Source organism: Suncus etruscus, chromosome 11 (genome assembly GCF_024139225.1).
Source record: "Suncus etruscus isolate mSunEtr1 chromosome 11, mSunEtr1.pri.cur, whole genome shotgun sequence".
NCBI lineage: Eukaryota > Metazoa > Chordata > Mammalia > Eulipotyphla > Soricidae > Suncus > Suncus etruscus.
This window is the reverse complement of record NC_064858.1, coordinates 109,060,877-109,085,160: the sequence shown is the minus strand read 5'-3', so window position 1 is coordinate 109,085,160 and position 24,284 is coordinate 109,060,877. Positions and strand designations below refer to the sequence as shown.

Sequence of the window (24,284 nt, the reverse complement as noted above, 5' to 3'; positions counted from 1 at the left end):
CTCACACTTCCATAAATTCCTCCTGCCATCACAGCTGGCCTGAAACTGGGGCATAAACTAGGATCCCTACACAAAGCCTGGGAACATAAGACCTGCCCGACCAGTCAGGGACCCCACCACTGTGGCCACATCACCGCCAACTTTCCTCTCCTCCTTGGTGACCAGCTCAGTCACCCAGACCCTGCCTGTATCCTCTCGCCCATTGTGGGCTCTGTTGTTCCTGCATGACCCTCCAGAAAGGCCCCAACAATGTCTGGTTCAAGAGACCGAGGCCACTTAGAGGACACAGGATGGTCCAGGGCACCAGTGTCTGAATGAGGCCCAAGTTCCTTCAGAGACATAAATGTTGTTGACAAGAGCATGTGTCCTCTCAGGTGTGACGTTCCCTGTCAGGCAAGGTGCATCTCCCCTTGGTCTGGTGGCTTTGCAGACACTCCAACTATGGGTGTAGCAGAGACTGGCCTAAATGCTTCCTGACTCAGGAAGGCCTAGAGTCAGGCCTGATTACTCAGCTCTGAAGGCTTTCATGCCCCCAGGTCACCCACAGACACCGGCCATTCATTCTACCCAGGCTCCCTGGGTCAGGCCGAATATGCGTCCAGGGCATGAGACACACCTTGGCTTCAGAGGCAGAGCCACACATGTCCTTGTCACTTAAAGGAGGGCTGAGATCATTGTGCCCATCTCATGGAGGGAGAAGCAGAGGCATAAACTTGTTCTGGACTTGCTGGGATCCACTTAGAAACCTGAGTCATTTCCGGTCCTGCTGCCTGCAGCAAAGAGCTGTCTGAAAGCAGGTTATGCGCATGTCCCTGATGGCCTCAAAGACTGAGGTCTGGTGTTGCAGACAGGAGGAGGGTGCTCTTCTGGCTTGTGTCCCCACAGATATTCCTGCTCTTCAAACTCAAGACCACACCAGCCACGGCCTTCTTCAGGGATGGGCCCACCTCTCTACTGTCCACATGCCTCGCACCCATGCTGGGGTCCCCCCTCAGGCCAAGAGGACACACTAGGCACCTCCTTCTGGCAGGCTCTGGGGCCACGAGGAGCTGAGAAGACAGAGGAGCTTCCTCAGACAGGTCACAGGCCCTGACTGGAGCTGCCCGGCATGAGCTTCCTGGGCAGCGGTCCTGCCAGGAGCTGTCCCCAGGGAAGAGAGGGCTCCATACCGACAGGCTTACTGGGACCCTTGTCCCAGTTGAGAAACCCAAACTTCCTGGAGGCCTTGGCTCTCCTCTCAGAAGTTTCCACCTCAGCATCCTCTCTTTCCCCAGCCACCTGCGTTCCACCAAGAACCCCCAATGGACGAAGAATAAGAGAACTGCTGGATGCAGCAGGGCTGTACCGATCCTCCCAGGTCTCCATGAAGAAGCTGAGGACCACAAGGAGAGCTCTGGGCTGGGAGTTCACCACCTCGATGCCCTGTCTGGGCCTGAGACACGGCGTGGTTGGGAACACCCCATGTTTGGGGGGAGCGTGCAGCACCATCTGCCTCTCAGGGTGGAGGTATGGCACCTCCTCCTCAGCTCCTGCCCACAGAGTTGGCCTCAAGACAGACCATTCTGCTCTGCTCTGGTCATGATAAGGTTCCTCAGGGACCACCACTCCCTAAAGACAGCCCTGTCCACACCCATCTGTTTATCTCAGTTGTTCTGGAAAGAAAAGCAGAACTGCCCCCTCCTCTCAGTCCTCCTTGCCAACCCTCCTCTAGCAGGCCACCGGGCCTTGCCCCGCCTTCACACATGCCACACACATGCCGATGCTCTCTCAGGCCACTGTGAAAACAAACTCCAGGGACGCATAACAAAGGCTCCAGACACAGAATCTGGGAAAAACCTGGTGTGGAGAGTTCTCTATTGAACAGAGTCCCAGCGCCTGCTCTGCTTTCCAACCCACTCCACAGCCTCTCTGTCCCCCATTCCTTGGCCTTGGGCCCCAGCTCAGTACACTCTGGGGTCCTCCTTGGCTGCCTGTCATCACAGGGGACTGCTGCTTTCACTTGACCTGCTCCAGGGCCTCGAGTCCATTCTGCGGAGAGCCCTGTCCAGCTGTGGCCAGCCTGCGGCCCCTTGGCTTGGCCCGGGCCGGCCCTGGTTTTCCTGGCAGAAAGTGCTTGCTCCAGTCCCAGCTCCCTCCTCAAGGTTCCAGCTCCCGGGAGAGGCGGGACAGTTCCCGCTGGTTGTCGATGACCTTCAACTGTTGGACATAAGCCCAGGTGCTGGCTGAACTCCGGGTGCCCAGGGATTGCTCCGAGCCTGGTGGGGGAGGCAGAGGGGAGGGGAGAGCAGTCAGGTGGGGCCTAGACATGCTTTGCACATCACATTCCTTCCCTCTCCTAGGAGCAAGGGGCATTTCTGATGGACACTCCCCACCCCCCACCCCCACAATGATCAACCCCTCAACTCCCTTGGTGGAGCTCGGAATCACGGAATCCATGTGATTACGAGCACAGATTGCCAAAAGAAGGTTTGCAAATGACAAACAGCATCACTCCCCCTTGACTAAGTTCAAAGGCAACTGAAGTGACAGAGAAAACTTGGTGATATGTAATGTTTATGAGACAGCTAGATGTGTGTGCGTGTACACATACATAATGTGTGTGATAAAGCCTCTCTGAGAAAATGACTAACACAACACTTGGGCCAGTAGTTCCTTGGGCGGAGACAGCCAAGATGAACACCACATTGGAGATGTAAGTTATGATCCGTAGTTCTCATCCTTGGGTGGGGTCCAAAGGCATTCATGATCATAGCAGAAAAAATGCATACAACTGAAGGGCTAATGGTGGCAGCCAGGCATGAACCATGAATCGTGCTCAGTGCAAAGGGTCAGTTTGCTCAGTGCAAAGGGTCATGCAGTTGCAAAGGGTCAGTCTAAAAAGCAACTGTCCCGAGAAAGCCTGCCGTTGCCCAGCTCCACGACTGACTGTGAGGTCTCCTGCAAGTTCGAACACTGCCAGGAATAATTCCTGACTGCAGGACCAGAAATAATCACTAAGCACAGCCAGGGGGCCCCAAAACAAAACAAAACAAAACAAAACAACAAAACAGCTCAAACCTGTCTATACCTCGTTCTAGGTGAAACATTCTACCTCTGTCCCAGCAATTTTGTGTGTGCAGTGCCAGGAAGGACCAGTGCCCTCCTACCCACCCACCACCAACACACTTACATGTGGAAATCCTTGCCACCTGGCTGTCCTCGTGCAGGTGGGAGGCTCGACTTCTGAGCGGCGAGAGAGGCACTGGATAGGGACAAGTGGGAGTCAGGCTGAGGCGGTGAAGGGGACACTGGTCAGTGGCTCTGAGCCTGGGGAGGGGGCCACTCACCGTTGCTGTGAGTCCGGCAGTGGTGAAGCATCCGCACAGCTCTGGCCATCATTCTCTGCAGCACAGGACATGAGCGTGAGTGGGGGGCACAGGAAGCCTGGGAGTCTCGGGGCCCTCTAAGGGGGTCATCCTTAAGACGACCTTAAGCCCATGTCTGTTTTACCCCTGGACAGCCAGAAGCCTCATGACCCAGGTATGTAAAGGAAAGCCAAGGTCAGGACAGGCATTGACGGAACGGTGAGATATTTGAGGCTTTAATTCCAGGAGCCCCCAAAAGTTCCAGCCATCCAGTATGCAAAGAACTGTGGCTGGTTCCTATTTCAATTTATTTTTTGTTGTTTTTATTATTTTGTTATTTTTGGCACACCTAGTGGTACTCAGGGGCTCCTGCCAGCCTGGTGTTGGGAAGTGACTACTAATGGTGCTCACTCTTCCATGTGTTGGAAGAGTACCGTGGATAGGGATTGTACAGCGGATAGGGTGCTTGCCTTGCACATGGCCAACCCAAGTTCGATCCCGGCATCCCATACGGTTCCTGAGCTTCACTCAGGAGTGATCCCTGAGCACAGAAGAAGGAGTAACCCCTGAAAACTGCTAGGTGTGGTCCAAAAACATTTTAAAAAGTGAGAGAGAGGGGCCGAAGTGATAGCACTGTCGGGTATGGCCCAAAAATGAGAGAGGTGGGGGAGAGAGAGAGACTTGCTGGAACCTGAACTCTAGTACTCAGAGCATGTACTTCAGCCCCTATTTTTGTTTGTTTGTTTATTTGTTTGTATTTGTTTTGGGGCCACACCCAGCACCACTCAGGGGTATTCCTGGCTCTGCGCTCAAAAATCGCTCCTGGCAGGCTCGGGGGACCATAGGGTATGCCCATATTAATAACAATCTTAGACAATTTCCCATCCCAAGGCCATAGTCCTATCCCCAGCCCACTGGACCCCACTCTCTAGGACTCACCATCTTCTCGAAGTTGATGAGATTCTCCACCAGGGTGTGGTTCCCCTCATGGATGAAGGTCATATCTGCAAAGAAGTTTTGCTCAGAGGAGTCCCAGTGGTTCCCCCTCCCTGCTGTTCAGGAGAGGTCAAGGGTTGCTAATGGGAGACTCTGGCTGTCCCACCCCCAGCCTGTCCTCTTCCTCTGGTCCCTTCAGTGTTCTGGAGTAGTTTACTTGCACCTCTTGGCTGCCTATCACAGGCCATTGTGTGTGGTGTTCTATCTGCCTCTTGCCCCAGAAATGCTGTGGTGTCCACAGAGCCTCCCGCACTCGAGGGCTGGGGGGAGGGGGTCGTCCACACAGCAGACAGATCCAGGGACGGGTGGGCTGGAGGCAGAAGGGACAGGTGCGGTTACCTTTAAGAAGAAGGGGCATGAAGGGGATGATGGGCGGGGAAAGCTTGGTGAGAGCCAGTCGATACACCCGGTGATTCCACGAAGGGTCCTGAGAGGTGAAAACCATGGTGAGAGGGAGGGTTCCATTGCCATAACCTCCCACAGACCACCACATAGCCAATGCCCCATCAGGTCCCTTGGAGCAGAGCTCAGCTTCTCTTCAGTCCCAGATCTCTCCAGAACAGGGCCTACAGCAGGAGTGTGTGTGGGAGGAGGGGGGTCATTGGTTTGTCTCTCAGCTGCTATTCTGACTGGTGCAGCTTTGAAGTGCCCCCAGAAAACAAGTCAGCCATTAATCAGCAGACCCAGCCAGATGGTACATGGAAAACTTCGCCTCATCTCTTCTCTTTCTCTCTCTAATTCCTTTGATCCTCTTGTTGACCCCACAAGGTAAGTTTTTCTTTCTCAAAAGCTTCCAGAGGCATGCTGATAAGGCACCTCTGTGCCAGTTCTCTCCCAGTCAAAAACCTTTTAAAGTCTTCCCCAACAACTGCTTCAGAGTGGAGTTTCAGACGCACAACTTTTAATTTTTTAATTGGGGGAAATCACACCCACTGTGCTCAGAACTTGCTTGTGGCTTTTCTCTCAGGGATCACTCCTGGCAGTACTTAGGGGACCATATGGAATGTCTAAGATTGAACCCATGTTGGCTGTGTATAATGCAGGCACCCTATCCACTGAACTAGCACTCAGACCCCTCAGACACACAATTCTTTCCTCATCTTCTGATCTAGTCTGACGTAAAGACTCCTTGAATTTCCCTAGGGGCCACGAACAGGTTCTGGCATGGTATGGGGTTTTCTGAGTTCCAAGGTAGGTCACCAAAGAACAAGTCTTCCGGGCCCGGAGAGATAGCACAGCGGCGTTTGCTTTGCAAGCAGCTGATCCGGGACCAAAGGTGGTTGGTTCGAATCCCGGTGTCCCATATGGTCCCCCGTGCCTGCCAGGAGCTATTTCTGAGCAGACAGCCAGGAGTAACCCCTGAGCAACACCGGGTGTGGCCCAAAAACCAAAAAAAAAAAAAAAAAAAGAATAAGTCTTCCCCCTACCACACACAGTAGAATGCTCCTGTGGCACCACAGTCACCAACTGTACCTGTCCTGTTCTCACACAGGACTTCAGCACAGCAATGCCCCCCCCCCCCAATACTATCACTTGACATCCACCATAATCTAACATCACCTCTGAGCTAACTTTCTCAACTCCCAGGTCAGAGGGGACCAGGCCTTGGCCCGAGTTGGGAAACCTGGGAGTGATCAAGAGCAAATAGGGGCTTATAGGGAAGCCGAAAGGGAACCCCGAAGGGCTTCCAGGGGAGAAGCCAAAGGCTGGAACTCACCAGCAGCCTCTCGAGGGCTGAGTACAGCTTCCTGACTTTGTGGGGCAGACGCTGAGGAGAGGAACATGGAGCTGGTTGCTGTTCTGTCATGGGAGCCCCATCGCCAACCAGTACTCCCTGGATGGCAACGGGGGCCCCCGTGTCAGGAGTGGAGGGTCAGGCCCCGGGTTCCCCCAAAGTCACCTACCTCCCAGGTGTGGGCCAGGCGGCTGATGGCGGAGTTGCTGAGACCAAACATGACAGCAAAGAAAGAGTTGAGATTTTTTTGCTCCTTGAGGCTGTAAGCACAAGACCCAGTGGTTTTCAGGAAATCGAGCCAAGAAGAGAGAACTACAGCAAGGTGTGGGAAGAGGGGTGGAGGACAGAGACTGCAGGGGGTCCAAGAAGCAAGGAAGGAACCAGGAAGGGCAGGGTGCGGGTGGTTAGGAAAAGGCCTCGGGGCTCCATGATCCTGCTCCCGGAGCCCCCCAGGCACTCACTGGGCTGCCAGCTTGATAAACTTCCTGAGCAGCTGGGCCCGGGGGCCGGGCACAGGGCAGAGACACAATTCCGTGGCCACCCAGTACTGCAGCTCGTTGAAGCGGCGCATGAAGCGTTCTAGGTTGGCAGTGGTGACATCCCGCAGGTGCTGGGGGCCCAGCACGTAATGGATCAACTCCACCTGGGTGAGGTGGGAGCATGGCCTGAGGTCAGCCTCTGATAGGTGGGGTGTGCTACCCCCGCCCCCAATTCCACTCCCCACCTGGTGGATGCTGTTGAAGAGGCTCCAGTCATGTTCTGTCAGCTGCCCTGCTAGGTCCTTGGCACTCACTAGGTCCAGGCCCTCGGCAGAGCCCACAGTGGGCCCCAGTTGCTCGGGGTGTGGGGTCTGCAGGTGGGAGAGTGCTCAGGGGGGTGTCTGAGGAACCCGGGGGTATAGTGCGAGGAGGGAGGAGAAAGTTTGGGACAAAGATGTGCCTGGGGGTGGGTTCGGGAAGGTGACGTGCTACCCGGAGGAGAGGGGCCTCTGAAGGATGTAGTTCTCTAAGGGCAGCTCACTGGCAGCTCCCAGAATGGAGATCTCCTCCCTGTGAGGCTCAGGCCCCTGGGAACCCCTCATGAAGGCCAGCCTGCTTCCTTTCTGAAAGTTCCCAGTCAAGTCCAACTCCCTTCCCCCATCTTTAGAATCCACCCCTTTAGCTGCCAACTTCTTCCTCTCCCACTAACACACATCAAGCCCCACTCATTTTTCTGTGTGACCCACCCCTACCAACCCCAAGCACAGCCCCTCACTGGGCCCTGGCACCCTGTCTGCCCCTACCAGCTCATGCATATCCTGTGGGTCGACAACAAAGAGCCGCTCGTTGAGACCCAGGGATGTGGCCACACCGCGGGCATCTGGCTGCAGGCCAATGGCATCTGCAAAGAGAGCAAGGCGGTGTGGGAGAGGAAGGCAGGCAGGCGGGAAGAGTGGGGCAGGGCTGGCACTCCAGGCAAGTGCTCTCCTAGCTTAGGTGCACATGACCACACATCCTCAGCACCCGGGTCAGCACCCTCGAGGCAGGTGAACAAGGATTCAGAGTGGCACAGGCTGCTCTTGGGTAAGGCTAGAACTTCAAGGAGTCACTGTTGACAAATTCACCAGTACCTAGAGCCTTGTCAAGCGTGTTGTCGTCAAAGGCACACAAGAAGACTCGTACTGAGACTGACTTGAACCAGACAGAGAATAGAGCAAGCGGGGCACATGTCTTGCACGTGGCTGAACCAGGTTGGATCCCTGGCGCCCCATATGGTCTCCCAAGACTGTCAGGAGGAGTGAGCCCTAAAGACCATCAGGTGTGACTCCAAAACCAGAAAAAAGAAAGACGGGCACAGCAGTAGAGCTTTTGCCTTGCACATGGCCAATCCAGGATGGACCTTGGTTCAATCCCCAGCATCCAATATGGTCCCCCAAGCCAGCAGGGATTTATGAGCGCATATCCAGGAGCAACCCCTGAGTGTCACCAGGGTGTGGCCCAAAAAGCAAAAAAATAAATTAAAAAAAATAAAAAAAAAAAGAAAGAACCAGAGTCCCTGGGTATGTGATACATAAACCAAACCTTCCAAAAATCTGGTACCACCTTACAGACATCTTGGTGTTGGTTCTAACCAGCTCCATGGGGCTCAGGGCTATATTCTTAGTCAGGCTGTCTCCCCAGACCCCTGGCCAGCAGCCTCTAGTAAGGTACAACATGACCACCCACAAAATTGTCTTTCCTTCCTGGGACAAACAAATGAATGTTTTTAAATAGTTTTATTTTCCTCATCTCTCTTAATTAGTTTGAAATCATTTTATTCTTTGAATTTGGGAACATGGCTGATGCTCTCAGGCTTCACTCTGGCTCTGTACTCAGGGCTGCTCCAGGCAGTGCTCGGGGCAGGGAATGCTATGTGTTCCAGAGATTGAACCAGGGTTGGTCTTGTGTATAGTTTCAGGCCCCTGTAGCTTTTTAGAATTGTATAATATCAATGAAAGATGCTCATGTCTTATAAAAAACATACATATAGTAGGAGATAATGATGTTTGGCTTAATAAACATGGGTGTGGGTCAAAACTCTGGAGATCGTAGCTCTAAAAGTAAAGTACCTGACACGGAAAATACACAATCCAGATTTTGGGCGAATGCAACCCTTCACGTGACCACCAGAGGACAGTGCTTTGAAGAGCGGCACGAGGAACAGGGGACCTCATCTTCTTGCCCCATTTTCTGAAAGGTTTTGCTCTTCTCACCCCCATTCTTTTTTTTTTGTTTTGTTTGTTTGTTTTTGTTTTGGGGCCACACCCATTTGATGCTCAGGGGTTACTCCTGGCTAAGCGCTCAGAAATTGCCCCTGGCTTGGGGGGACCATATCGGACGCCGGGGGATCGAACTGCGGTCATGATCTTTCCTTGGCTAGCACTTGCAAGGCACACACCTTATCTCTAGCGCCACCTTACCGGCCCCCTCACTCCCATTCTGACTTTATTCCCTACTGCCCATAATTCTTGTCTATGTCAGATGCTGACTGCATCCTTCATGGAAAGACAGTAGTGGTTTTACGTGTTCCAAGACAGGTCTAAATAACCTTCCCCCGTTGTACTCTGTGCCTGACTCTGGAGCCAGGCCTCAGGCTGAGTGCTCTGCATTTCTCAGCCTGTGAGGTAGGTTCTGTCAGAGGACTCGCTTAATTTTTGAGAAAATGGAGGCTCAGAGAAAACACCCAGTATCATACAGCTCGGACGTAGCAGGTCAGGGAGTCCAGCTTTTGCGGCTCTCTCCCCTGCTAAAATATTTCTAGCAACTAACACATTGCTGGCCCAAATCGTATCCTCAGAAATGTTTCCTCATGACAACACAAACCTAATTTTTTTGGTTTGTTTTGGGCTACACCCAGCAATGCTCAGGGGTTAATCCTGGCTCTGCACTCGGGAATTACTCCTAACAGGCTTGGGGGAACCCTATGAGATGCAGGGATTCAAACCCAGGTTGGCCACATGTGAGACAAGCACCCTACCCTCTATACTACAGTTCCAGCCCCACCATCCTAAGTTTAAAGGTCAGCTATATTGTCATTTAATCCCCTTAGCCTTCAGTTTCCTTTCCTGAAACAGAATAAAAGTGCCTATTTCATAACTTTTTATTTTAAGTAAAGAATAGACATGACTGTTAATAATAATAGTCAGAGACCTGGATTCTATTCCTGGCACCACTAATAATAATAATAATAACTAGTATTAGTTATTGTTAATAATAATTGTTACTGTTTATAATTATTATTGTTGTTGTTATTACTATTATAGCCATACTGACCATTCTAATACTTTAATTGGGGTACCACTTCTGGTGGTGCTCAGGGGTGTCTGGAGTAAACACTCCAGTTCTGTGCTCAGGGGTTATCCCAACTCTGCTCAGGAATGGCTTCTAAAGGTACTCAAAGGACCATATGATGGAGGGGATCGAATCCAGAATTCCTGTATGCAAAGCCTGTGTTCAGCCAATTGAGCTAAGTTCCTGCCTCATCACTCCCAGTTTTCACAGATTAGTCCTCATTTTATCCTCACAGCTCCTCTCTGAAACAGGTGCCCTCCCTGTCCCCACTTTATAAAAGAAGCAGAGCAGAAGTTAGGTGCCCACCATGGACACCCCGATAGTGAGCAAGTACAGGCCATGCTCTCCGCCAGCACCTGAAAAGCACTTCAAATCAACCCCCTGTACATGCACAGCCACAGAGATGAAGATCATCTTCCTGGGGAAGATCCTGGACATGGTTCCGAGGGATTCCCCACCGGGGAACTGGCCCCAGACAACAACTCACCCCCTGCTGAGTTGACCTTCACCAGCACTTGCCCCTTGGTCCAGCCCTCGCACTGGGCCAGTGCGGCCATCACCTCCCTGACGGAGGCCGTCACAGGCAGCTGCAGGCTCAGCACCGAGTGGTCCTGCCGGCAGATGTCGTAGGAGACTGCAGGGGAAGATGAGGAGATATTGCCGGATAGGCGGCTGCTCTCGCCCCAGGTTAGACGGGGCAGAGATGCAGCAGAAGGCGAGGGTTCTACGGAGGCAAGAGGGTGCTGTGGAGAAGTCTGGGTGGGCACAGAGAGCCTGACACAGAGAGGGGGCATAACAGACAGCCTCAGCAGGCTCCCCGTCTGCCCCCAAGGATGACAGACTGTCACTGCCAACCAGGCTCGCAGAAGTCAAGGGTGACAATAACAGGGTGCAACTGCGGTCCGGCTAGCTCAACCACCAACCTTTGTCCCCAACTCGGATGGCACAGTTGCTGCTGGGGAGGGGCTCGTCCTGGCTGGGAAGCCAAATGGATATGTTTCGAGCCTGAGAGGGAGAGAAAGATAAGGGCCAGAGGATGTGAGAGGAAGCCAGGCAGAGCCAGAGAGGGACTTTTGACTCCAGGAGCTGGCCTGCTCATGGCCAGCACAGGCACCTGAGCCCAAGTAAAGGGCTTCAGGGCACAGGGACAGAGACGGTGTTGATGTCTTCACAGCAACTCTCTGACAAAAGAACTCTTCCTGTTCCCCTCTGATGGAAGAGAGCTGGGATGCTCAGAGGTTGGGTGACTTGCCCAACACCATATAGCCAGGAAGGGCCAAGGCTGGGATCCTAGTCAGCTTCTTCCTGGTCCCCCAACACTCAAGTGTGTTCTCCGCCCCATGCACTAAAACACAGCCCTTCCTCCAGAGGCTGAGGTGGCAGTCTCGGCTGGGTGGAGGCCTTCCACACACTCTGCCCAGCCCTTCCCGACTCCCGTTGTTGTTTCCTTCTCTGAAAGTGGCTGGTCCTTCCAAACTCTTCCTCCGATTTTTAAAATTCCACTTTATGTTTCCCTTAGCACCATGATTCAGCTGCCTCCAGAATAAGCTTCTCAGGAAACACCACCACCACAGCCCCCCACTCCAGTGCCTCCAGTATTCTTAGGTATTGAGGTCCCCCTCTCCCAAACTCAGTTGGAGCCTCTCATACTGCTCAGACATCCCCACTCCTCATCTTCCACCTTCTATCTCCCCTCCTCCCCATAGCAAGGTCTGGGGATTGTTCCTTGAAAGGCGTCTCCTGTCATGAAACCCCTCAGCCCAGATCTACCCCATTCTTTAAGGGGAGCCATGCCCCAGGAGGGTTCTCCCAGAAACCTTCCCCCTTTGGGCCTGATCTCGCCTATTCGGAACACAAGCCTGACTTGACAGTGTTTGGCTCACACAATGGCTTCCATGTTCTGAGGCCTTAAACCTCAGAGGTCCCCAGAAGCTCAGCCCTGGCAGGCCTTCTCTGCCTCCTCCACCCAGATTCTTGACCTCTCCTACAGGGATTGCAGAGGCAGATCCCTCTTGTCTCAGACCTGTCAGAGTCCCCTCTTCCTCCACTCTCACACCAGACAGTTCTCGGGGATGATGGTCACTTCCAGGCACACTCTCGTGACCCAGAGCAACCAGCCTTTGTCCAGGCCCTCTGCTTTCAGAAACCCATGTCACACAGAGAGTATCTAGCAGTCCCCCTCTCATCTAACTACTTCCCGTAGGTCATTGGTTCTCTCCTTGCACCTCTGCACTGTGGCCCGCCTCTATCTCTCAAGGGCCATGACACACTCCACAGGCCAGGCAGTGTGGGAGCCCACAGAATGCGGTTAAGGCACCTCAGGCTTGAAGCCACTGCTGAAGTCGAGAAAACACAGCAGACCATGGACGAGGAGACAAGTGGGCCAAGAAAGCAATGGCTGACAGGTGAGAGAGGCTGTGAAGGATGACCCGGAAGAGCATTCCTTGGGAGAGGCAGGGTGGCAGGGAGCGGGTGCTCTGGGCATGGAGAGGGGAGGCCTCTCTAAAAATGCAACATCTGAGCTGAGATGGACAAGACTGGAAGGATCCCAACAGGCAAGGTGTCCCAGGAAGGAAGCCGGTTCCAGGCCCTGAGGTGGGACTATGAAGAGACAGAGCCCAGCAGGGATGCGAGGGGGCAGAGAGGGTGGAAGAGGAAGCTGGGCCAGAGGAACATTGGGGTCTTACTACAGGGGACGCGCCACAGCACCACAGCAGCCCAACCTACCGTTCCAGTCTTGCCTCCCACCTCCATTGACCACAACCTGGCTCGAGCACCCTCTTCCAGTCCCCCTCGCATCCTTCTTGGGGTGGAGGGGTGTGTGTGTGCAGGGTTGCTCTGGGTTCCCACACAAAATGCGGCCCATGTGAGACCCTGTCCCGGAGCCAGGGGGTGTCTGGGAGGGCGGGAGGTAGGGCTGGGCAGTGCCCAGAGAAGCAGAGGCAGGACAGAGGGGAGGAGAATGGGTCTGGAGCAGACACCTTCATCTGAGGAGACGCGTTCCCACAGCCATTTTCCAACCTGCAGAGCAAGGGAAGCAAGGGAGGAGGGAGGTGAGATTAGGGACGCTCAGCCCAGTGGGGTGAGGATGACAAAATGGGGCCCCTGGGAGGTCGGGAGATCAGATGACTTTTATCTGAGGGACCAAAGTTGGCCTGGAAACTGGGACTCTGGTTCTGGAATTGCCAAAACCAGCCAGGAAGAGATGGAGACCGAAGGGAGCAGAGGAGCTGCTGGATCCCCAGGGCAGGCCCCGGCCACTGTGAGCATTCCCCAAACTTAGCTGCCCCCTAGGAAGGTGATCCTGGACGAAGGGTCTCCTCTAGGAGATCTCCTGGGTGGATGCTCAGGAACGGGCACAGTAAAGATTTGGACATGGGAGAAGTAAGCAGACAGGTGTGCTGGGGATCCCAGAATGACTGCACTAATGACAAAAAAAAAAAATCGTTTTTTGGCTTTTGGGTCACACCCGGCAGTGCTGCGGGGTCACTCTGGATCTGTGCTCAGAAATCGCCCCTGGCAGGCACAAGGGACCATATGGGATGCCCAGATTCGAACCACCGTTCGTCCTTTGTTGGTTGCGTGCAAGGCAAACGCCCTACCGCTGTGCTATCTCTCTGGCCCCTTGACAAAAATTTTAAAGAGGATCAGGTAGCTGAGCAGAACCTGCCCAATCTCTTTCGCCTCCCTCTTATTCCTCATCCTTTCCCTGCGTCATCTCTGAGGCTTTATTCCCGCTGGTTACTCAGTCATTAGCATGTCATTCTGAGATCTTTCCCTCTTTAAAGTTTTCTGGGATATCTCCCTCTTTAAAATTTTTTGTTTGTGGGGGCCAGCTGTGCTCAGGAATCACTCCTGGTGGCCTCAGGAACCAGGTGGGGTAGAAGGGGATCAAGTCCCTGATGGCCACATGCAAGGTAAGCTCCTCAGCTGCTGTGCTGTCTCTCCAATGCAAACTTCCCCCACTTCGCCAGAGTCCAGGGCCTGAGGCTCAGAGGCCTCCCGCCCAATCCAGATGCCTGCCCTGAGCCTAACCTGGGAGTTGCTGCTCCAGTCCCAGCCCCTTTTCCTGCCCGCCACCCAGCACCAGGTCCAAAGCAAGGCAGCACCGGCTACACTCACCGGTGGTAGCGTCGCCGGTCTGGCCACTGCTCCTGCAGCAGGTGGCTGAGCCGGGCGTCCCTGCTCACCAGGTCAGAGAGTTTCTGGGAAGAGCCAAGATGTGCAGATTTGGGTTGGCAGCCCTGTTTGGCCCGGTGGGCCCCATCCAGCCCTCCCTCCCTGCCACTACCTGCAGAAAGCTGGTGGCCACAGCATCCGTGTGAAGCATGGAGCCATACAGGGCTACCCACCGGCCCACCAGCCGCAAGATCTGCTGCCTCTTGTTGCAGATATAGGTGCTGCGCTCCTGCTCACTGCCGCCTGCCGGCTCCGCGTGGAAAGTGACTGCCAGTCAAGGGAGACACATCCAAACAGCCACCAGCCACCCACACCTGGGTACGTAGGGTCAGCTAGTCAGTGGGCATTTCAGAGGGGTCAGGCTCGAGGGGTTCCCTCTCTCCTCCACACTGCTTCTAACCCCCCTGGGAGACCGGAAGGATATTGGTGCAGGAGGGCAGCACAGAGCTGGGAGCTGGACATGAAGACACTGTGGGTCAGCAAGAAGTCGCTGAGGAATGTCTCTGTAGACACGGAGGAGTGGTTGGCAGCCAGTTCTGCTGCACTTCGGTATGTGCACCCTCGGGCACGCACATCCTCCAACCCCACCACAGGCCGCCAGCACTGCCCCCACCCAACCAGAGCACAGACTGAGGCCTAGTACTCAGTGAAGTCAGACATGAGCTCTTGCCCCCGCCCAGGCTCTGCTGACCACCCAGCGAGTCAGAGACCCGACAAGATGTCACCTGCTCCTACCTGTTGGGTCATGAGCATTGGAATCGGGCCTCATGGCCTCCAACAGCAGTTCTAGAATCTTCTCCGGGGTGCCAGACATCACTGTATACCTAGCAGCAATGGCCAATCATTGCACTAGCATGCACTAGCATTGCCAGCATGTCCTATGCCCACAGCCGGAAAGACACCAATGATCAATCACACTGCCCTGCCCTGTGAGCCAGCCTATTGTGCCTCGGGGTGAAGTTAGGGGAGTCTGACTCGGAGGACAAGAGGGGTGGGCATTTGACTCAGGTTGTCTCTCTTGCCACTAGGAAGACACAGGCAGAGATATGATGGGTGAAGGGAGGAAATTCTGGGAAGTGGGTGGATGAAAGTGGCCAGGGAAAAGGCACGTCAAGAGAAAGGGGTGCAAGTGATACCGGTTCCTGCCTGGAGTTGGGGGGCAAGAAGAGCCAGAGCCCTGAGACGTCCTCTCTAGCACCAACACCACTTTGCCGTGTTCTTCCAGCCGCATGGTCTTGGCTTCCACATCCTAGAGAATAAAAGCCAACACCAGGTTTCAACACACACATATCCATACACATCACACACGTGTTAACAAGCATATTAATACACACTCACACACACACACACACACACACACACACACTTCCCCTTCTGCCCCCTACACCATGCCTGTACAGGACCCTTAGACCTCCTCATTCCCTGCTCCACACTCACCACTGGATCTGCCCCTCCACTCTCACCCCTGCCACCCCGAAGCCAAGTCCTCCCAAGGAACTGCCTCTCCACAGCCAACCACAGTCCCATGGCCTCACAGCACCTCATGTAGGGTACCCTGGGACTCACGTCCAGGGCCACGTGGTCATTACCAGTCCCTCTCTGCACCTCCCTGTCTCACACCATCTGGTACAGCCAGCACTCCCAGCTCCCCAGAGACATATCCCTGTCGTGTCCCTGGCCTTCCCAGCCACCCAGCCATGGCACCTTGATGATGCGGTTGAAATCTTGCTTGTCCACACGGAGAAAGTGGCAGTTGTCTTCTCGCAGGATGATGGTGGCTGCCCGGGGTGCGTCGTTCACCAGAGCCAACTGCCCGAAGTCATCGCCCTCGTGCAGTGTGGTCACCAGTCCCTGCAGCCAGGTTTCTGTCATAGCCCAGCCTCAGCCCCCACGTGGCCCCATCCAGGGGAATCGCCAAAGGAGGGAGCCGGGCCTCACCTTGCCGTGGGTCACCACGTTGACCGACCCCTTCCAGATGATGTACCACGAGGTGCCCTTGTCGCCCTGGCTGAACACTGAAAGAAGCACAGGTGTCACCGCCCAGCTGAGAACAAATGCCCACTTCTCTACAGCTCCTGCCCACTGCAGCCCTCTCCCAACCTCCCACTTGTCCCGTGGCACTTACGCACGGTGCCTGCCTTGCTGTGCGGTTCAAAGAGCAGGACTGCTGCTAATTCCCGCTTCACCTGAGGGCAAGGAGAGGCTGGTGAGGGGAGGGGAAGGAGGACAAGTCCAGAGCAGAAGGGGGAGGCCTTAGGCCCAAAGGCACACTGGGACCCACCCGTGACAGAGATGTGGCTAGGTCAGGGGCCCAGGATGAGGCAGGGGGTGAAGACCAGGGGAGGAAAAGGGCTGAAAGAGGCAGGCAAGGGTTTGGGGGAGGGTGCCTGACTGCAGCTTCTAGTCCTAGGGGTGAGGTGAATGGGGTTGCCTTCTGACCCAGCAGTTGAACACAACAATCACGGGACCCAGGGGAAGTAGAATCCCCAACTGACCGAGTTGGAGAGATGGGCCACAGCTTTGATGTGGAGCAGCTCTTCGAAGATAAGGTCCAGTTCCTCGTCCGTGCGCTGCCCTGGGCTGCATGCACAGGAGGGCAAGAGAGGAACTGTGGGCCCTGAGCCAGGCTCCAGCAGCCACGCCACACACCAAGATGTTGGGTCCGGGCCTGCGGGGCTTCAGCACTGACATAACTTATCAATGAGGGACAACCAAGGGCCGGACCTTGGGCTGTGCCTCCCTCAACGCTGTCCTCCTGATACCCGGTTAATATCCTCAGGAACTCAAGCTGGCAAGGAGAGACCCAAGGCCGTCTGGATAGAGGCCTGCAGAACCACCTCTGGAACCCAAACTTGCATGCCGAGTCCCCAGAGCCCGCCCTCTTTCTCAGCTGCACTCCAGGGGCTCTTGGGTCCTACCTTCAGTTCAGAAAGAAGATGAGGGGGAGGAAGGAGGCCCAGATCCCTCAGACTAGCCCCAGCCTAGCCCAGCCTTCAGCAGGAAGCAAGGAACTCCTCACAAACATGAATCCCCTCTGGGGCCTGAGCACCAGGTGGACCTGGGGGTCTGGGCCAGCGCTCCCGACTCACGGCTTTCGAAGTGCCACCGTGAGTAAGGCATCGGGCCCCCGCTGGGAGAGGAGGGCCACCGCCTCCACCAGCTCTTCTTCCAGCTCCCGAGCCCTGGCAGGGTCTGGCTCTGGCCCTGGGAAGCGGTAGAATTGGGTGTCTCGGTCTTGGAAGGTCCAGTCGTGCTTCACTGAGGGGCAGAGGCCACGGGGAGGGAAGGAGAGGCAATTAAGGCATGTGGGCATGGGGTCCCCAGGATCATGCCCCTCCCTCGTCACCTGCAGCACCCCCTGGACTTGGCCTTACCATGATAGAGGGCACCCTCATCCAGCAGCACCTGGCAGATTCCCACAGCTTGGCTCCGAGAATGGACCCCAAGCCCAAGGGCCAGGATCCCCTCCACCAGCTCCCGGCCTGAGCAGCACTGCCTGGGGCACCGGAAGCAGAAGCAGAAGGAGAGTCAAAGGATGGGCTCAGGGGGCCCTCCATCCAACAGAAGAGCACAGTGCAAAGCCCACTGGACCTGAGGCTGCAGATTCCTGCAACTGAGGGAGAGGAGACCTTGAGGAGGCAGGTGGGGCCCCACTCACCGATAGAGCCTCAGGTGGTACTTTCTGTCTCGGATAAGGTTGGGGCAGGTGGCCAGGAGATGCCGATGCAGCTGCTTGCCAGCTCTGAGCACCCGCTCCGGGGAGGCCTGACAGAAGTGGGGTGGCAGTTGGCTCAGGCTCTGCCTTCTCCTGCCACACCTCCAAACCTCCAGTACCCCACATGGCTGGTACCTGCTCCAAGCTCCCACTGAAATCCAGGGATTCCTCGCTGTCAGTGAGTGGGGTCTGCAGAAGGGAGTGTCTGATATTAGCTGGGGAGTTTCCTGCCCCTCCTTCCACCCCCATGGCCACCCCTGCCCTGGATGAGTCTCCAAGCTTCTATTAAGATAGTCACTGAACAGATCGACAAATGCAGATTGGCACCAAATGCTCTCTGTGCCCCCTTCTTCCCCCACATTGCCACCCGCTTCCCAGATCCACGTTTTCTTACAGCCACACCGCAAAGGAGGCTGAAAGCCCTGTTCTGCTGGCTCATGTCCTGATAAAGCACAAGGGGGAGGGAGGAAGGGAATGGGGGACAGGGAGCAGAATACGGGGGTACGAGCAAGCGAGACCTGAAACAATTGGGAGGCAGAGAGCACTTGTTTTCGGGCCATACCTTAGTCAGGGCCATAACCAACCACAGAACCCACTGCGGCAAACTTCCTGCCGTCTGTGGGCCTCCAGGCACGCCAAACTAAAAGTACGGTCCTGGACCAGAGCGATTGCACTGTGTGGCAGGCACTTGTCTTGCACGTGGCCTACGACCTGGGTTTGATTCCTTGCAGCCCAGAGAGTCCCCTGAGCCCTGCCAGGAGTCATCCCGGAACTCGGAGCCTGGAATCAACCCTGAGAAATGCCAGGTGTGACCCAAAATGCCAAATAATAATGATAAGAAAATTAGAACACAAACTCTAGGCTCAAGTGGCATCGTAAGTCATGGTGTCTACATTTGAAAAAGATAAATAAACATAAATAAATGACAAAACCTGGAGGCCAGACTCCTGGGTTCCAGTGACCACTCCTCTATTTACTTGTAGCATGTGCCTTCCAATGGGACCTGACCACTGCTTCTCTCATCTGTAAATTCTTTAAATGCCCATAACATGAATTTAGACTTTTGGACGGGCAGAGTTAATAGGTACAGGATGTTTAAAGCACTGCCTGGTGTGGGATGGTATCTACCTGTTGCTTCTTATTACTCAGCTGTAAAGCAGCAGGCGGCCCGCCTGCTGGAAGACATCTTCCTCTCGAAGACGCTGGTAATAAGATTTGGCAGCACCCAGGCCTGGCTCGGACACGCGGGAAACATGCCAAAGCATCGGTGTCTACCATTCCCTGTCCTTGGTGTCGAGAGAGCAGCCCGAGTCCCCAGCCTGGCTGCCACAGTGTAGGGGGCAGGGTGAGGGGGCCATGAGAAGCCACGAGAAGCCTCCCCAGTACTTCTCTTCCTGCAGCCCTCCCTGGACAGGATGCCCTGCCCTCTGGGAATCTCCCCCAAGGCAGGCGCTTCATAGTTTACAAAGCACGTCCACCTCCGTGGCTTCCTCTGATCTCTAGCAAACTGGAGCAGACGGGAACTCGGCAGGGCAGGTCTTTTCTGTCCTGCTTGACTTGCGGGGAGACAAAAGCCTTGAGAAGTGCTGCTCCTAAACCAGCCTGATTTTCTCACCGCACATCACTTACCCTCCAGCCCTTGTCTACTCTCTTCTTCTCCCTGGCAATCTGTCTGCCGCCCTCCCATTTGCACTCAAATCATTGCAAAGGGCATGGGGGTTCTGCCTAGCTCCCTGATTCCCCTGCTCCTGGCACTCTCATCCTCCAACCAGGGGTGGAAGCCTGGGTGAGCAGTGACCCAGGGTTGGGCGGAAGTCTCTAAGGTGTCCCCAGGGTATTCCTGCCCTAGTCATGGGGCCAAGCCCTGTGCCAGACTCAGAGCCCTGGAGACTCAGCAACAGGAAACGAAGAGGAGGAGCCAGGAGGAGCAGGGAAGGAGGAAGGGCAGGAAAGCTACCCTGTCAGGCCCCTGTGTCGGAACAAACAGTGCTGAGGACTAGTCACTTGTTGTTCAAGTCCAAATGCCCAGGTGTCCCCGGTCACTGGCCCAGCTCCCCTGGTGGCCACGACTCAGGCTCCAGCACAGGTTCCCTTTAGGGGATTATTTTGAGGGAAGGTGCCAGGGCATGTGCCTAGGCCTGTGATGCCCAGATCAGAGACTTGCAGACCTTGCTTAAACTATTTCCTGTCCTGCCCCAGGGGATAAGCCTGAGGGCCAGAAGCGAACCTCTTTTCCCAAGGAAAGTGGAGCCCAGAGAAAAGCCCAGAGTCACACAACTGCTTAGAAAATCTTGTGGTTGGTGTTGATTTTGTTTTGGGACCACACATTATGTGCTCAGAGCTGACTCCTGGCTTTGTGCTCAGGTATCAATTCTGTTGGGCTCTGGAGACTATATGGAATGCCAGGAATTGAACCCAGCTTGGCCACGTGGAGGGCAAGCACCTTGCCCACTGTGCTATGGTTCTGGTCCTACTACTTGGAAATTTAAGATCCAACTGGACTAGCTCTTCTACCAATGGGTGACCCTGGTGGTTGGTCTATATCTCCTATTTCATATTGGAGGTAATGTAAGCAGCCCTGAGCATTGGCAAACTGGGGGCACCAGGATTCCCTGCGTCTGATTCCAAAGTCCATGCTCTCAGGCCCTTTGCCTGCTCTTTCTCATGCCTTCCACTCTCCAGTTTCATGGAAGCCCACAGAGTACAGATATCCTGCTCTCGGGAATGTTCCCTGGGCAAAGAAGCCTGGAAATTGTTACGCTAATCAAAGCTATCATAGTCCCTCTGGGTCCCTTCCATGTTGAAATGTTTTGGGAAACCCCTAGGATTGGAGTGGGGAACGATTTTAGGGGCTCCAGAACTGACCATCAGGTTCAAATCCTGGTTCCTCCTTACAGCTGCTGTGTGACCTTGATTGACAACAGCCCCTATGTGTTTCCGTTTCCTCCTTTGTGGAAAGGGATGACAGCATTACCGACCCTGCAGGTGCTACGCTGCATATCTATTAGGTAAATAGTACTATGACCTCAGAACTGGGCCTGCCTGTTACTAACGACTTAGTCGTAGATGCTAAGCTACTTGATTTTGACTTTCCTTCCTGACGGGCACCTGCTACTGGGGCCCTGGACAGGAAATGTACCACGATTGTCCCTACTTCAGAAAGTCTGAAGCTACAAAGAAGAGACTGAGGGTAAAATACTCATCCAGTGCCTCCTCTCATACCTGGACAGGAAGGATTCAGGTGGAAGAGGAAGTGCCAGCTCCCCTGGCCCTAGGACCTGGCCTGCTCCATTGCCCTCTCAGTGGCCGAGTGTCCAGGTGTTGGGGCCACGCTGGAAGGGTGGGCACAGAGCCAGGCAGCCACCTGAGGACCTGCCAGACCAGTTTCTGTAGGCCTCGGGTAGGGTCTCAGGCCAGGGCTGTGGGTGGTGGCACAGGGAACAGGTGGGGGTGTGTGGAGGCAGAGATGCTCTGTGGGCCAGTGTTACCCGGCTGACCTCTACAAGCAGGTTCCCCAAACACGGCTTGTTTGGGACCAAAGCCCAGTGCAATCCCTGAACAGCCAAGTAGTCCCAGACCAGTCCTTCCAGCCTCTCTGGACCTCTATGTTCTTGTTTCGTTTAGTTCAATGAGATCATGGCATGTGTGTCTAGCTGTCCTTAGGAGACTACTTAATATGAAATAATATGCAGATACAAATGCTCTATCGTGAGGGCTACCATGACTGGGTCCTTATTTGACAGATTGAATGAAAGCGTGTTTCCTGAGGTAGAGAATCAAACCACTTGCATTCAAAGAGAAGCTGATGTGTCTCTGAGCTCCTGGGGACAGCCAGAGGTCTATCTCATTCCTCTCTTGCCTTCTGCTGACTCCCAGAGACCAGGACAAGATCTCAAGATCCCCTCTTGCATTCTGAAGGAAACTGCCTCCATCCCATCAGTGGCTTCTTTGCCATCAGTGGCAAGTCCTCGCTGTCTCCAGACCTCAGGTGAATGAGCTTTCTTTCCCCTGGTGTTCACCCCAGAAACCAAGAAAAACCTGAACTCCCAGCACTGTCTGGAGCATAGGCACCACTCAGCACATTCCCTGTCTGGTCAGGGCACCCTTTTGCAAGCCCTTCCTGGGCCAAAGGCATCATCAGGAGACCAGAGAGGAGAGAAGAGTCATTTCCGATCTCTTGATCAGATGGCACCAACTAAAACCACCAGGGTCACTCTCAGGAGGACACCCTCTGCCCTGAGTTCTAAAACCTTGTGTTCCTTCTGACCGCCAAAGCCCACTTGCCTCACATCCCCCATCACCACCTGGCAAGGGAGGAGTTTATTTCTGTGCCTTTGACCCCAATTATAACTCTAGCAACCCTCACTCCACCCTTCCGGCTCCTTACACACACACACACACACACACACACACACACACACACACACACACACACACACACACACACACACACACACACACACACCAGACCTTCCATTGGAGGCAGTCAAGAGACAGTCTGGCACCCTCCTCCAGACCACGGGTCCCAGAGGATTCTCCAGTGACCTCATTGTCCTGCTAACCTGACCTCCCCCCCACTCCCCACCTTACTTCTACAAACTGGGAAGGGGCAGGAAATAAAAACACAAGTAATTATAGCCTGAGAGGAAAGCTAGGAGGAAGCGTTCCAGCCCACTGGCTCCAAGCTGTTGCTGCTGCTGATGGCTGAACCCACAAGACACAAGCTCCAGAGACCCTCCAGAGACTGAGTGAGGCCCATTGTGAACAGGTCCTCATCAAGAAGATCCAAGGGGGGACCAAGAGAGTTTGGGAGGGCAGGGAGAACTAAAGCCTAGAGTCACCTCTTCCATTCCTAGTCTTAGCAGGTTTCGGCTTCTGCAACCCCAGCTCATATTTTGGTAAATCTGAAAGATGGCTGGGCAGAGCTGGAGGGTAGAGGAAGATGATGGTAGCGGTCCACTCACAAGGACTTGGCCATGGAGGAACTGTCCTTGCTCCCGCCCATGCCAGTACTCAGGTACCTTAACCCCAACATACCCACATACTCCCGAGGGTACTAGTATGCACCTGAGGAGTTATTCTGTAGGTCTGGGGTGCTAGGGAGTTCGCTCTACACTTTAGAATCCCACAACCATTATCCTAGCTCTACTCACCCTCAACATCTGGCCTTTCCTTTATTTCTGTGCCTCCTCAGATGTTCTCACTGAGTCTTCAAACTTCTGAAGCTCCCAAACCAAGCAGCATTCACATGACCCACTCACCCCGCAAGATTAAGAAGCAGAATTGAGGCCAGAGCGATAGATAGTACAGAACACAGGGCATTTGCCTTGCACTTGGCCAACCTGGGTTCAATCCCCAGCATCCCATATGGTTCACCAAGTTCACCAGGAATGAGTCCTGTGCACAGAGTCAGGAGGAACCCCTAAGCACTGCCAGGTGTGGCCCCAAAACCCAAACCAAACAAATAAATAAAGGAATAAATGAATTAAAACAGAGCGGCATATGAAAGTATGTTGCCACGGTGATGAATCACGAACATGCTTTCCACTCCACCAGGCGCATAGTGGATGGTGAAGGGACAAAGCTCTCTCCTCTCCCCGTTGTGCCAACGGGGATGTTTGGGCAACACACACACACACACACACACACACTCACGCACATGCATGCACATACACACGCTCACGCACACGCACACGCACGATGCAGCTGTGTCAGCTATCATGCTTGCTGCAACCTGGCTTCCCACCCACGGTTCACCCCAGGGATACCCTTCCCTATCCAGCGCAAGCTGGGCCACTGGCAATGTGCCCTGCCCCTAGCACTGCCCTCCCCATCCGCTGCCCTGGTGCCTGGCCCTGGTGGAGCGGAGGGGGGGCAGGCAGTGGCACTCACCCAACGAAGGCCTTGGATGCGGCTGGGGCGCTGGTGCTCGAGCAGCAGCTGGTAGGAACAGCTCCGAGGCCGGTGCATCCTCCTCAGCACCATGTTGAGCAGTGTCCCCTCGGACACCCCATCCGGGAGGCCTCCCACAGGGGCAGCGCCCAGAGCCGGCCCGTCCTCCAAGGCCAGGCCCACCTGCCAGCGGCCCTCACCTGGCCAGCCCACCTGTGTCACAGAGAGGAAGGCAGAGATGCGGCAGGGCAGCAGGGCCAGTGCTTGGGGCACCGGGCAGTCCCTTGGAGGGCTCTGGACTGGTCAGGCGGCCGTGCTGCAGCCTGCCAGGAGCCCGGGGGAGGGACAGGAAGACCTTCGCTGGGGCCTGCCTGTCTGGCGCTGCTTCCAGCGGTGCCTGGGGTCTCCAGCCGAGAAGGCCAGGCAGGCAGGCCTAGGAAGGACACTGCTGGCCCTTCTTCGCAGTTTGCTTTGGAATTCTGCCCCACCCTGCTGCCGGGTCCCTGCAGAGAGCTCCCCACCTCTCGGCTGAGACTGAGACTCCGGTTCCCCCAGAAATTATTTTTCTTTTTTCAGGAGAAATCCAGCTTTATTATAAGGCCCTAACCACCATG

The 24,284-nt window shown here is 54.8% G+C and overlaps 1 protein-coding gene across 1 annotated transcript; it reads right to left on the bottom strand.

Annotated features, from left to right (window-relative positions):
* Window positions 1-1,826: 1,826 nt before the first annotated feature.
* Window positions 1,827-24,284, bottom strand: RAPGEF3 (Rap guanine nucleotide exchange factor 3). Its single transcript, XM_049783752.1, has 27 exons — window positions 23,671-24,284; window positions 17,914-17,967; window positions 17,722-17,828; window positions 17,438-17,559; window positions 17,153-17,321; window positions 16,559-16,643; window positions 16,189-16,249; window positions 16,002-16,078; window positions 15,768-15,914; window positions 15,200-15,312; window positions 14,799-14,887; window positions 14,488-14,566; window positions 14,176-14,326; window positions 14,007-14,089; window positions 12,866-12,905; window positions 10,808-10,889; window positions 10,372-10,518; window positions 7,358-7,455; window positions 6,800-6,925; window positions 6,537-6,718; window positions 6,245-6,335; window positions 6,058-6,108; window positions 4,680-4,767; window positions 4,284-4,348; window positions 3,327-3,381; window positions 3,170-3,241; window positions 1,827-2,255 (listed from the first exon to the last, which is right to left on the bottom strand). The coding sequence occupies exons 1-27, from the start codon at window positions 23,761-23,763 to the stop codon at window positions 2,137-2,139; spliced, it is 2,646 nt and encodes an 881-aa protein (XP_049639709.1). The 5' UTR covers window positions 23,764-24,284; the 3' UTR covers window positions 1,827-2,136.